Source organism: Danio aesculapii, chromosome 6 (genome assembly GCF_903798145.1).
Source record: "Danio aesculapii chromosome 6, fDanAes4.1, whole genome shotgun sequence".
Taxonomy (NCBI): Eukaryota; Metazoa; Chordata; class Actinopteri; order Cypriniformes; family Danionidae; genus Danio; species Danio aesculapii.
In genome coordinates, this window is record NC_079440.1 from 25,855,624 (window position 1) to 25,871,145 (window position 15,522).

At 33.6% G+C, this 15,522-nt stretch overlaps 1 protein-coding gene across 1 annotated transcript in view; it reads left to right on the forward strand.

Annotated features, from left to right (window-relative positions):
- The window catches only part of grb2a (growth factor receptor-bound protein 2a), a 39,690-nt gene that overhangs the window by 18,735 nt on the left and 5,433 nt on the right, over nt 1–15,522 (forward strand). The window contains exons 3-5 of the mRNA XM_056459834.1: nt 10,045–10,142; nt 12,961–13,083; nt 13,468–13,636. Of these exons, the coding sequence (XP_056315809.1) occupies nt 10,045–10,142; nt 12,961–13,083; nt 13,468–13,636 (390 nt within the window). The remainder of the gene's footprint in view (nt 1–10,044; nt 10,143–12,960; nt 13,084–13,467; nt 13,637–15,522) is intronic.

Here is a 15,522-nt window from a genome sequence, read left to right on the forward strand (position 1 = left end):
CTGGATCAAAACAAACGCAAGTGCAGGTTGCCAGATTGAGGACCAAAAAGAGTGATATAGTATGGCCATCGAGACTAAAGGCTGATTTAAATTGTGTTCTAAATAAAAGCAAAAGCATGCGATAGCAGGAATATTTTCCATATTATAAGGAGTTTGATAACCAACACCTTAAATTGATTTAAGAACAGCTTCTATTTCTTGCAGTTGAACAACAATAAACTGATTACCTCAGGTACACCTCATGTGCTTTATTCAGAGTTAAATGCTAACAATTCGAGTTTGAGTGACATTTCACATGACATATTTTGTCATACTACTGAAAGCAGCAGTAGACAGTTTACCTCAGATCTTCAAAATAAAATAATCCATTAGGACTTTAGAACTGTGACTCAAAACCAACACATAGTTATTCATCATGTACATTTAATAATGTTAAAGACATTTAATATGTATTAATTAGATTATAAACCTTATTATTTCATGAGTGAGTGCATATTATGTGCTTCTGAATGGCTGTATTTAAATTTCTGTTATGTTTCGTCTGGTGCAAACAGCCACATTGCTTATCACTGCAACTCTCTTCATGTAGTTAAAATATAACCTGCTCACCTAATGTTTACACTTGTAATATTTATATTATTTGCTAATTAATAACCTCATGTGGTACTCTAATTCTGCGTCTCATTTTGAAGTCTGCTACTGTCCACCGGAGGATGCATTTTGGTCACGGACGCATGCTTTTCTGAGCCTTTCTTAATGAATGAATGAATGAATGAATGATATATGCTGTTTTCCAACAAGCCAACCTGAGGTGCAAAAATATAATTGGCTAAACTGGCATTGAGCGGGTTAAAAGAACCAAAACAAAGACAGCGTTCCAGCACGTAACAGACATTTTCAAAGCAAAATAACTGACTTTAGCATTGTTTTTCAGATAAACAAGAATGTTCACTTGGCATGTTTCTTAAATATCTGCAAACATATTTAGGTATTTAAATATATGGCTTTAGAAAAGTCATAAACTTTGCTTTGACTCTGTACAGTAAATAAAAAATGGTAATGGAATGGGATGAGTGTATAAACAACAAATTGTATGAAAATAATCCATTTGTAAATTAAAGAAATTACCATTTTGAAAGACACAAGATTTAGAATGGGACACTCAACTTGCCCACGGATATTTATTGAAAGGGGAAGAGAAACCAATTTGTAACCTGTTCAAATATTTTGGCTGTAAAACATATTTTAAATACAGTTGATTATAAAGTAAATATTGAATAAATGTATTACTAATGTTGCCATGAATATATCCAATTTTGCTGGCGTGGCATTAAAAAAATAAACTGATGTAAATATATTTCCTCAGTGCAACACAAAAGTACACATATAAATAATATGGAAAATACATTGGTCACACATGCTACTGGCAATATCGATTAGTATGAATAAATAATTATAAATAATGTTTATAAAAGATTAAGCCTGGCACAGAAAGAAAGAGATGGCACAGATTAAATAAAGGCATGTGGGTTGGTGAGTAAAGTTATGACCTCCAAACGGCAGGATCCAACTGTAATGTACATTTTTCCCCTTTTAAAGGAAAAGGTTTGATGGGCGATTGTCAATTGTGTCTCTGATAATTTATTGAGTTGAACTAAGAAATATTATTCAAAAATCTAAAAATTCACTATGTCCAAGTAAAGTACTGTACAATAAATATTTTAGAATGACAAGTTCAAAATTCAAATAGAAACAGAATTGACATGGTTGGCTAATTATTATTATTCCGTTTTGAGAAATTGATGTTGAATCAGAGACATTGCAAGGAAACTGTACATGCAGAATATTGTTGCAGTTGTAGTTTTTCCTATAGTAAGCACTTGGATGCTTAGACTGGGAGACTGAGAACAGCAGAATGCAAACTGAGTTTCAGGGGGTTTAAGAGTCAGAGAATATTGTTTTTTTTACTGTTGTATGAAGACGTTTTCTGTTTTTATATATACAGTATGTTCAGTATAAACCACTCTCTTACCAGTCTTGCGTGTGTGTGTGCATGCGTGCGTGCGTGTGTCTTGAGTATGCACCTAGGAATATTGTATTACATATATATTCATTTAATAGAATCATGGTGAAATTAATTAAGATTCGAATTGAGGAATTTAGTTAAAAATTAATCGAGACTCAGTCCTAAATCACTGGGTTCTCCTGGCACACATTCTCCTGCCATTATCCTTTCTTAATGGCATTTAATTCCACCCACACACTAAATGACTTTCCAGGTCTTGCTGAACTTTTCGTATTATATATATCCGTGTTCTCACTGTCGTTTCCAATCAAACCCATTTCAACTGCAGGACTTTGCGTTACATAGTTATTTTTTATGGAAAGTAATGCGTTATATTACTTTTCAGGTACTTTTGCATTACTTTTCCTTACCTGGCTGAGGTTTGATCTCTTTCAGAACTTTTGTTTTGCAATAAAGCCTAAGAGTACTAACATGAAGTAATTTGTATTAAGACAAAAACAGATTTTAAACCTTTAAAATGTTTAATAACATAATGAAAAGACAATAAAAAAAATCCTCAATTCAAAATAAATCTTACAGCTTTTTACATTGAATAAATTGCTTCATGTGGCCTTAACAAATGTGTAAATCTTATTCTAAAAGAGAAAAAAATCGTACTATATTATAAAACGTAGTCACTTCTACGGTAGACAGTGGCTGCATCTCTTCAACCATAAAAGCAATAACCTTTTTTTAGTTTAGTTTAGTTAAATTATAATTTTTTTACCTTGAGAACGTGACTGAAGTTTTACTTGCACATAATCTACACTTAACAAAAATCCACTTCTTTTCATCGATGAGTTCAAATCCACAAGTATTCATTGCAAAAATGTAGGTCTCCGGTCTGCCATTTTTTCTGTTTCTGATTGTCCATATAGTGATGACAGGCGATTTGCAAATGAATTGTTTGTGTTTAACTGGATCTTCTAAGTGAACCGGTCGAACCAGTTCATTAAATTGAACGCAGTTGTTGTGAAACGGTTTGCATCTTCAGTACTAACATACTGGATAGCCCCTCTGACTAGAAGTAAACCAATATCCTGAGTTATTCAGTTACTAGAACAGTACACTGACTCATCTGCTGTGGAGAAAGGAGACCTGATGATGATGATGAATGCTAGCCGACTGTCTGTTCCCTCTTGGCATGCTCTCTCATTGAATGCATGATTCAACCTGACTAAGGTAATTTTTATTCCACTATATAATTTTAAAAGCCAGTTAAGCAAGGTAAAAAGCAACTTGCGTTACATTTTTTTAAAAGTAACTCAAAAGTATTACTTGTTTTTAAAAGTAATACGTTACTTTACTCGTTACTTTGGAAAATAATTTTATCACGTAATGCATGTTAACTTATAAGGTGTTTTCCCCAACACTGGACCGGTCTAGATAATTAACCTGCTAAGCATCCTGTAATGAGTAAGTGTTTGGACTTGTAATATTATGCGTGATACCTGATATCATTGGTGGCCATTTATTTATTTACTTACAGAGAATTAAGATACAACACAGAGGTCCATCAATATACATCAACATTTGAAAGTGTGAATCATACTTAAAAGGGCTGGGCGATACGGTAAAAATAAAAATCTGAATTTGTTTTCTAAAGTGTAACTGATTTAAAATAAAATGAATATGTAACATTATTGACAACATGAGTGAACATTCTCTTTATAGTCATTATAATCAATATTCATTGCATTCTTAGTGGGCATGCCAAACAGGGCTAAAATGTAATTTTTTCTTTTATTTGGCACTGTTGATTCCAACTTCAAAAATTTAAGAGCACCCACCTAAATGTAACAAACAAATGCAAGATAATCAATCAAGTTCAAAACTGACATCTACAAACCATTCATCAGTAACTATTTGGACCATTAATATAATATCAAGAAAGAAAGAATGAAAGAAAGAAAAACCTGGTTTCTAACAAGTGTTGGTTTCTGTTTATGTTCATGGCAATGACCTTGGGCACAAACTCTTGCCTGCTCTCGGAAAACAGATAATAGCACTTGTTAATACACTTAGTAGTTCTTGGGCGATTTTTATTCTTTTTTTTATTATATTATTATTCATATATATTTGTTATTTATTTATTTATTTATTTTTTGCCAATTTAAAAGGAATTGTTGTAAAGTCATCCTGACATGAAGAGCCATCCTTATAACTTACATTTCTTCAGGTAAATGAGATGGTCTGTCATCTGTCGGACAATAGCTTGGACAATACTGTTTGAAATCAATTTTGAAAAAAAACTCTATAATAATAATAGGGGAATAATTATATGTTTCTCATATTGAAAACTGATAATGATAATTAATCAATGCTAAAGAAACAATAAACAATGTGTTTTGGGGCTGGTACGTTATATAGGACAATAAAACTGTTCATGAGTTCATGTTCATTCATTGAAACATTAATTTAGTTCAAAACTGGAAATTTATTTACCGCACAATACTGGAAAATAAACTGTTACTACAATATTTTGTTTTTCAGCTATGTATATTGCGATATCAATATCATTGCACAAGATGATTAAAATAACTCTATTTGGGGAACAAATTCATAATTTTACATTGATAGGGAGTACATCTTCATAAAGATCTATTAACAAATTACAAGCATAAATTAATACAATAGAACAAAGATACAAATGAAATAAACAGTGCTTTATGGCTTTTTAAAGTGTCTTAACAGTATTCAGTCAACATTTGCAATGGAACAAAGCCTTTCATCAAAGTTTTCCTAAAACTATTCAGCAACATCCATTATTGTCTTGACATTTTTTAACCACTTCAAATTTTGGCTTCTGTAGTCTTCATTGTATAAATATATAATTGCAAATGATCTGTATTAATTTATTGGGTTTAATTCACCTGAGATCTTGCACAGTAACACGTCTTAAAGGGCACCTATGATACAAAATCAACTTTTGGAAGCCATCTAAATAGAACTGTGTGTAGGCACACTGTCATATTGGAGTGATATAAACACAATAAATCTCTAACAAATTATGTTAAAATAGAATCCAAATCCCTGTCATTTTGAGGCCCACCACAATGTGATGTAGGAGTGCTGTTTTCACCGCAAATTGTCACCAAATTGACTGACAGCCACGTTGTTGAGAAGTTGTGTTCCTTAACTGCAGACTCCTAGTGTCACACCCCTGTTCAGATTATGGTTCACTCCAATCTCCACTCACTCAATCTCTGGCCAATCAGGACTGCAATCCTACAATCAAGGGCTTTATTAACTGCACCTGTGCTCGCAGTTTGACTGTTTATGGCTGAACTGTGCTGAGGACTGAATTTAATTTCCTTTGTTTTCCTGTGTGTGCGCGTATTTGACCATGTAAGTGGCTTTTGTATGATTTAAGTTGAGTTAAGTGCTCCTATGTTTCATGTGTACCATATTTTCTGTTTAGATATGTACTTTGTTGGTAGACTGAAGCATTGCATTTCTGTTATTTCCTTACTGATTACTGACACATTGTATTTCTGTTATTTCCTTGCAGAAAACCACACATGCGCATACTTTTCCTCTTGAGCACAAATCCTTGATGCTAATAAATGCAACTAAATGGAGTGACTAGACTGGACCTCTGTTCTTACCGACAGCACCACTGGCTTCAAGCTAGCTACCAAAATTTCCCTCCTAACTCCTTTTCACACGTATTAACATGCCTCCAGAGTAACCCGTATAATCATTTGAAACCGTGTCAGTCCAGTTTTCAGAGTTTAAGTTCAATCAGTGTGGTTTAATTTTCACTGCTGAAAGTCCAAACACTGAAAGGCAAATCCATTGATGCGCAGCTCCATAAGTCCCATCAGCCATCTGTCTATCAGCTAAAGAGAGCACTCTGACTGGTTATTTAGCAATGAATCAGAGCACGAGTGTGACATAGTGATGTGATGTAACAAGTAAACAATTCAAGTCACGAAGGAACACAGAGGCAGCTATAATTTCGCTGCATTTCTCAAATATTTGCAAATGATATTGATTATTAGATTATCAAACACATTTACAGGAGTAAATAACTCTGTGTTGAATGAAAATTACTGTGATTAATGTACTAAATATTGCTTTGCTTGTGCTTTGCACGTGCGCATCAAAAGTTCCAGTTTCCTGTGGTGAACGAGAAAACAGACTACTGCCACCTACAAGTATGGAAAGACATTACTTCACTCTGTTTGGTGTGTTCATAGACAGCTTTTTGGTCCAGATGGAACCAGACTGGAGCCGAGGTGACAACGTAGTTTGGTTTTGTTTCCTGTGACGCTCCAGAGACAGACGAGTCTTCGCTGAGGCCAGCTTCCAGCCTCCGCCACTGAGACTGCAGCTCTGCACAAGACGTTTGGCCAGCGGAGAAATTAAAATGGTCGTGCCCAACTGAGCCTGGTTTCTCAAGGTTTTTTTTCTTCACTTCCGCCTTTAGTGAAGTTTTTTTTTTTCCCTCTCCGCTGTCGCCACTGGCTTGCATGGTTCGGGATCTGTAGAGCTGCGCATCGTTGGATTTGCTCTTCAGTATTTGGACTCTCAGTAGTGATTATTAAACCACACTGAACTGAGCTCAACTGAACTGAACTTAAACATTACAAACTGAACTACACTGTTCCTATTTACTGTGACCTTTTATGTGAAGCTGCTGTGACACAATCTACATTGTATAAGCGCTATACAAATAAAGGTGAATTGAATTGAATTTTGTCAGCTCTAGTTGTTTGCCGTCGACTTGGTGTGTCCCAGACTTAAAGATGATGGTCATTGATTATTCAAAAAATGGAATATTATTAAACAGTGCATTGTTGTAACATCCTTAAGAGGCACAAAATCATTTTCAATTACCTTAACCTTCTATTTCCTGCTGTGGAAAGGCCTAAAATACTCAAAGCCTAGTAAAACAGCCAAAGGTGTAACTTTTTAGCACTTTTGTTATTTCTCTTTTGTTGGTCTTACTGCTTTTTATTGTTCTCCTAATTTGTATGCAACTTTGAATACAAATTTCTGCTAGCTGCTAGTTTCATTTAAATGCAATGTAATGTAAATGATGAATTGAGTTTGAATTGGTGCTGTCTAGTCTCAGCTGCTGAAGGCAGTTAAACTCTTTTTAGTTGCTCTCCTTTACCCCTGAAAAGAGAAAATCTATTAATTACAGATATAAAGCTTCTGTAGGTTAGCCCACTGGAACGGCTACATGCCAGACACGAGTTGAAAACCTTGGATTTAGGGGATATTATTAGTCTAATATGGTTGCCCTGCACATAATACTATAATTATCAGTGAATTATAAGGTTCTGGTAAACTGTAAAAAGTAAATCCGTAAAATTTAGGGTAAAAAAAAGGCAGCTGTGTTTGCCAGTATTTTACCGTTAAGAATACGGTACAAACCATAAAAGTAATTTCTCATTTTTACAGTAAACTACCGTATTTCATTAATTTATAGATTTAATATGTTTATTTTGAATTACCAACGTTTACACATCTTTTGTTACACAGTTAAAAACGTTAACACAGCCATATGCAGGTGGTGCTGAGAGTTACATAATGAACCAATGCTCATCACAAACAACTTTTCCCACATGCAGAAAAGTGTATCAGTGTATAGATGGTGCTCGGTGTCATTCACACAGCTACTAAACACCAGTATGGTAACACGTATAAAATTAAAGTCATGAAATAAACATTGTTTTTTCAACATTAGATGTAACATAAATCTCTAATGTACATACCTGATGGGGAAACAACTAAAAAGATCCATAGTAATGTCAACAAAAAGCATAAAAAGTGATGTGCCATGCAGGGGATTGTGGGAAAGTCAATTTACGGTTATTCGCCATAAATATTAAGGAAACATATTGTTAACCAGGTTATGGATTTTTACTGTAGCATTTTTAGTTTTTACTGTTGAAATCACGGCCATTTTTTACAGTGTAAATATCACCCTGCCTGTGCACTTCGTTTTCCAATTTTGTCTCATGAGAAGTTTTTTTTTTTCCTTTTCTTTCCTTCTTTTTTAAATATTTTAAAAATGATGTTTAACAGAGCGAGGAACTTTTCACAGTATGTCTGATAATTTTTCTTTTGGAAAAGTCTGTTTTATGATTACATTTGTATTATTTCAGCTAGAATAAAATCAGTTTTTAATTTTTTAAAAACCATTTTAAGGTCAAAATTATTAGCCCCTTTAAGCTATATATTTTTTGATAGTCTACAGAACAAACCATCATTATAACTTGCCTAATTACCCTATCCTGCATAGCTAACCTAATTAACCTAGTTAAGCCTTTAAATGTCACTAATAATATATATATATATATATATATATATATATATATATATATATATATATATATATATATATATATATATATACACGTACATACATACAATTTATACATATAATTTGTCCATTTGTTGTCCTACCAATATCCCTATCTTTTAATGAGGAAAATGCTATAGTGTGTTTATTTATTTATTTATTTTTTCACTGGCCTAATTAAGTCATGTGTTACACACAGATTCATTGTACTCTTATTTTGGCACAAATGCACTATCCATATCTAAATTTTTCTGTATTCTATTATACTTGGAACCTCTTGCCATGTTCTCTCTGTTGCTATGCTCATTCTGCCTAGCAACAGTGCTGTGCTGCAGGCAAGCAGGCTGCTCTGGCAGTGTGATTTCCTCTGAATAGGGATTTAGTGGTTGTGAATTGGGGCCGAATGGCATGTTTGATCTACAGATCGCATTTTGACTGGTTATTGGCATTTCATTCAGTTATCTGTCTCATTTGCTTTTGTAAAGCTTGCTCTGATTCTTTTTAGTTATGCATTTGTGTTTTTTTTATTTTTCTTATAATAGTTTTATCCAACGTTGTCAGGGGTTTTATTGGAAAGATACAAAATTGGGGCAGATTTTGCATATGCAAATGCTTCACTGCTCCCACTTTTATTCAGCAAGATCAACAGCAAAGATTATGAAAAAGAAGTGGATTTTAACTAAACAACAAACAAAACTAAACTGAAAAAGTATTTTCCTTTTCATCACTACTCAGAGAAATTAAATGTGTATATATATAAATATATTAAAAAAGTATATTATGTTTCATAAATATGTACGTCCAAATCAGATTAAGTTTGCTCACTGCTCTTTTTTTTTTTATTTATTTTTTATTCTTTCTTTTGAGAATTTGACGTCTCTGCTTGTTTATAATGTCCATCTATTTTTGTTAAAAGAGGCGCCATAGCACGGTGGGAGTGAGAGCAGATTAATGTTTGTTTAGAGAGAGAAGGGATGGGAGACCATCTTTCACAGTTGCAAGAACCTTCAATGCTGTAGGATAGCATCTCCATTTGTCTTTGACAGATGTGTCATAACATACTTGACCGATACTTAAGCAAGACTGAGACCACGTTTGTGAACCTAAAGTAATCAGATCATGTGATGCTCTTTCTTATCTGATCCTCTTCATCTGAAAGCACTCCACCTCAGATTGTACAGCAGTCAATAAAGGACTCCTCTTTTCATGTAATATTGAATGGTGGTGGTAATTTCCACAGAGCGACTCATTGTAGGTATGTTACAATGTTATGAGCATGGCTTCAGTTATGAAGGAAACATGGAATCTCAGCCATCGGGTTGATGTTAATGGTCCACATCTTTTTGCGAAATTCATCTGGTTTTAGTTTTGCAATTGCACAAAACAGAGAGTGTGCAATGTATTTCTCATTAGTGCCAGAGAAGTCTTATGTATACAGGATGTTATGTGTGGCTTAAAGCAGAAATGAAGGATATTTCCTGCATGCTATTTATAGAGCAAAGCCTTGGGTTTTGAACACCACTGCCAGTGATACAATTGGCTCTTTAGGCACCCTCTGTTCTTAGGGAAGTGTCTTCTGTGGGCTGATTGGAGGTTTACTGTGTGGAGTGTGCAATGACGCCTTACTGGTCAAGTTTTAAAGTGTCCATTGTTTTGCCTTCAGGTTTTAAATGAAGAATGTGACCAGAACTGGTACAAGGCTGAACTCAACGGAAAAGAAGGATTCATCCCTAAAAATTACATAGAAATGAAGCCACACCCGTAAGTATTTGCTCTTTTAGGCATAAAAAGACTTAAAATATCTGAGGAAAAGCTAGGGTTACTAGTAGATATTTCCATTCAAAAACAGTTACTCCAGCTCCCATTGTTTTAACTCCATTGCAGACTCATTGCAGAACTTTGTCTATTGATCATTTAATTTTTACCACAGTTTTGTTTTATAAGCATGACATAATTCTGTGCTAGATTTCCAGAATTTAAGTATTGATAATAATTAACAACAGGCTTCAGCTTTGAAGGATGTAGACTGTCAAACATAAATGCTAAAGTTTACATCAGTGAGAACATATCTTTCCACATTTTTTAAATATTTAAAACCACTAGTCAGTCTTAAGCTGTAGTCACACATCACTTTTCATCCTGTAGACAGATTCATATGCATGCTGGAAATGCAAGCTCATGCTACATGTTGCTGCATACAGTTCAATCCTGCTGAACTTTGCTAATTCGCATCACGTGATTGTGTAAGATCAATAGAAGATCAAAACTAGACCTTTGTTCAGAAATGTCAAATATGGTGTAATTGCTCATTTTTTTCATGCCAACATATAACTGAAATTTGCATGCTCAAACTCAAGTGTGGCCTCAGCTTTAGTGGGTGTTTACTTCAGAGTCTACAATCTGCCATTCAAACTTTGTGTTGAAATAAAGGGGTTACATCAGCACAGAAAGTTATTGCTTGTTACTTCAAAATGAATATGTCTTTGACATAATGGGCCCTATCACACACCCGGCGCAATAAGGTGCAAGATGTGTATGTTGCAATTTTCAGACCAGCGCAACCCTACTTTTCTCGTTTTGCGGCACATTGTTTAAATATCAAATCCATTTGCGCTGCTTTGTGGACTCTTGGGTGTGCTGGTCTAAAATAGGCACATTGTTGGCGTGTTGCTATTTTGAAAAACTGGAATAGACTGCATCATTGACCATCTAAAAGCAGGTCTAAAGTCCAGCACAGTGCCTATGTGAGTTTAGATGCCTACACATTGCTTAATACACTGAGGATATACAGCAAAACACATATCTTTACATATGAAAATAAAGGATTAAAATGTTACAAAAATTATTATTTTCTACATAAATATAAAAACCACTACCTTCATGCCTTTATACCTCCATGCTTTTTTTTCAGTTCATTCATCACAATTAGCATTTGTATAATGTTATTATTATTACCAGTATTATTTATTTTATGCATATTTATATTTGTTGTAATAAAAACAAGTTTAGATTTATCCATCTGTAGGGTTTTGGAGATGTATGCATCACCATATGGGGCATAAAAAAGTAAAGGAGTAAAGTAAAGAGTAAAAGTAAAGTAAAGAGAAAGTAAAGAGGCCGAATGGAGGAGGCTTGTTCTTTATCTTCATGCTGCCGATGGTCTGTTTAACGGTTTTCTCACTAGTGAAGTGTTCAGTTTTTCCACTTACAAAGTCCGCCGTGTAAATAGCAATTGCACAATGGCGCGATGCAACTGACTCTTAAAAGGAATGGGTAATGAGACTCTGATTGGATTAATGCACGTTATGCTCAAAACACACCCCCCACAACACATTAAGAGAATGAGCACAACCCTGTTAGACCATGTGCCAGCGCGCGGAACATATTTTTCGGTCCTTAAAATAGCAGAAGTGGATTTGAACACGCCCTTAATGCTTTTGCACCATGCACTTTAGACTTTGCACATAGATCGTTAAAATAGAGCCCATAATCTTGATGACATTAACCCCCAGTTTCACAGACAAGGCTTAGGGGAATTCCTAGACTAAATTGCCTATTTGAGGTGTCTTAATTGAAAATACCTTAAGCACACATACAAATTACTGGTATGTATCTTGAGACAAAACAACAGCACTACAGCGACAGTATTTTTACATGTCACTGGAATTTTTCTATGCTTTTTAAGGCATTTCATAAACTGCTTAAAAACCTAAATTTAACTAAGGCCAAGTTCTGGATTAAGCTAAAATAAGTTTTTGAAAGCAGACCTAATTAAAAAGGAAACGTTATTATAAGTAAAAGGGCAGTTCGTGATCCCTTTAATGAAACTTGAGGAAATTCAGATTTTCTGACTATGCAAATAAAAGTATGATGCTCCAAAAAATGAATGACATTGTGTTAAAGGAAATGAGTGTATACTAAAAAAACACTCAATAATTTGAGAAGTGAACAGATAAAAAAAAGAGACTTAATCAACATTCATATGTAGAGCTTTGAAATTATTGTTAACAGAGGCTCAGCTGAACTTGATTGACCAGATACTGTAGGTTTGTTCTTTTAGGTTTGAGTGACTGCAAGAAACAATGAGCTTTGTTCTACCTCAACCAAAGAGTATCTAAATTTTTTGAATGTAGAAATGTTTAAATGTTATAGAAATAAATCTAAAAATGAATGGAAGTCTTGTGAGTTTTGAGCAGCAGGGGTCATTAATAGCAGAATTTTCAGTATTGGGTGAACAAATCCCTACAATTTATTATTTAGACAAAGAAATATGCTTGTTGTTTCCCTTATGTCAGTAATACTGTATGTTATGATAATAACTGAATAATATATTTGAAATCACAGTGTTAAATTGGATGTAATATAGATGGTTCAGTTTGTTTACACACTCTGCTTCTGAAAGGAAGAATTCAAAGTTCAAAGCTCTTTTCTTTCACTGCATATATTTTTCATTCATTAAAGGTGAGATTTCTCAGTCTCATAGCTGCTTTGCAGAATGCCTCAAACTGTTGTTTTATGGGATGTCAGTATGCTTTAAAGTATTTTAACCACTGCTTTTGGATTTGTTCTAAACACACAGCTGGTTTTATGGGAAGATTCCCCGTGCGAAGGCAGAAGAAATGCTAAATAAACAGAGGCACGATGGAGCTTTTCTTATTAGGGAGAGTGAAAGTGCACCTGGAGACTTCTCGCTGTCTGTTAAGTACGTATTTGTCATTGTAATCTGTTCTGTGCTATGTGCTATGCTGTAATCACATTGATTGTATATGATTGATATATGATTGTTTCCTAGTAAGTGATTATTACTAGGACTTCAGAACAAAGGTAGACTCTTTTGAAATGTTCATGCAAAAATTGAATATGTTCTTGAAAATAGCGACTTGCCAATGAATAATTGATGTAATGCAGCACAAAATATGGCCGCTGTCAGCATTTTATTTGTGTGCTTTGTAAACTAGGCCAGCACAGGCTGAATCGCTCAGACAGACTGTGCAGATTGTTTTACTACAATTGCAAAATCCAAGAGCTATAAATGCATCCGGCTATGATGTAACTCTCTAAACGCTGTGTTTTCCCTTTCCTGTAGATTTGGAAATGATGTCCAGCACTTTAAAGTTTTACGGGATGGAGCGGGAAAATACTTCTTGTGGGTGGTCAAATTTAACTCTTTAAACTCTTTAGTGGATTATCATCGCTCCACTTCTGTGTCCAGGAATCAGCCTATTTTCCTCAGGGACATTGAACAAGTGCCACAGGTAGGACTGATTCAGTGTTGCCTGGAAACGTCCAAAAATGCTAGTATTACACATACTTTAGTGTTTCATTGTTAAGTCTTCACATCACAAATTGCATATTTCTTCACCACATTCTCAACCGTTACCCAAAAAATATATTTTTTTTTATATACAGTTTCAATGACAGAATTATTAGCCCCCCACCCCTTTGAATTTTATTTCTTTTTTTAAATATTTCCCAAATGATGTTTAACAGAACAAAGACATTTTTACAGTATGTCTGATAATATTTTTTCTTCTGGAGAAAGTCTTATTTGTTTGATTTCGGCTTGAGTAAAAGCAGTTTTTATTTTTTAAAAAGCCATTTTAAGGTTAAAAAAAGATTAGCCCCTTTAAGCTAATTTTTTTTCGATAGTCTACAGAACAAACCATCGTTATACAATAACTTGCCTAATTACCCTAACCTGCCTAGTTAACTTAACCTAGTTAAGCCTTCAAATGTCACTTTTATTTACTGTCATCATGGCAAAGATAAAATAAATCAGTTATTAAAACTATTATGTTGAAAAAATCTTCTCATCGTTAAACAGACATTGTGGAAAATAATAAACAGGGGGGCTAATAATTCTGACTTCAACTGTATATATAATCTGTTAAATTGAAGTCAATTGTACTGAAAAGTTTTAAGGATTAACGTTTTAACTAGATTTTTACAGTAATGATTTATGTGTTATATCTATTAATAACGTTAGCCAAAAACCAACATGAACAATAAATATTCTATGACATGTATTACTCTTAATAGTAACTTCAACATTTCTTAAGATGTTTTTAAACATGCATTTGTTAACATTAGTTAACACCATGTGAGTTAGCATTAACAACTATAATATTTTCACTTCATTAACACTTCATTAACATGATCAGACGGTCTATACCAGATGTCGAATTGGACATTCTAGGTTGACACGTTCATATTTATTAAATAACGAAGAATCACCTAAATGTAATAACTGCCAGACTGCTCTTACCATCAAACATGTTTTGTTGGAATGTGGAAGTTTAAATTCCATTAGACAAAATTTTTATAAGGAGAGTACTTTGATGGACATTTTTAAAAAGGTACCACCAGGAAGAGTTTTACATTTTTTTTATCAACAATAGAACTGAAAAACCATATTTAACTTTGACTAATTTTTTTTGTAAATTTTATATATTTATATTTTATATATTTGTCTAAGTAATTTTTAAAAAAATATATAATACGAATTTAGTTTTTATCATGTAATATTTTAATGTATATCCATTTGGCCACGAAATAGCCATAAGTTGCTGATGTGGCAATAAATATGTAATAAATAAATAAACACTTCATTACCTACATTATTAATTGCAAAAATGTAATTAATCACTTTCCGTTCATGTTACATAACACATAGAGTTTATTCAATGTATTCAAAGTATTCAATGCATTTTATTAGTTTTAGTACAAAATCTATGTTCCGTTGCTGTATACTATGACTGCTTATCAAAAATATTAGCAAGTTTACTCACTGCTTGACCTAATGTTTTTTAAACCTTTGTTTAACCAGAAAGTCTCAATAATATTAAAATCTCCTTCACAAAAGAGCCCAGATCAAGTTAGCAGCCATAGAGTACGACATCATTTTAAAATACAAGTTCACATTAGAACATATCCTCTAGAAATATCCTCCAAACAAGCCTCCGTTACCACTCTCTTGAGGATGCCATTAAATGCATTAGTAGAAACAAATTGTTCTAGTTTTAGATTACTTTGCAATTTATGGAGAAGGCAATTTTGTAAAAACATGTATCTTGTAAGGTGCTAAAAAGGAAAGACTTGGTAGAATTTATTTTCTAAAATAAAACTTTACTTGAGCTTCCTA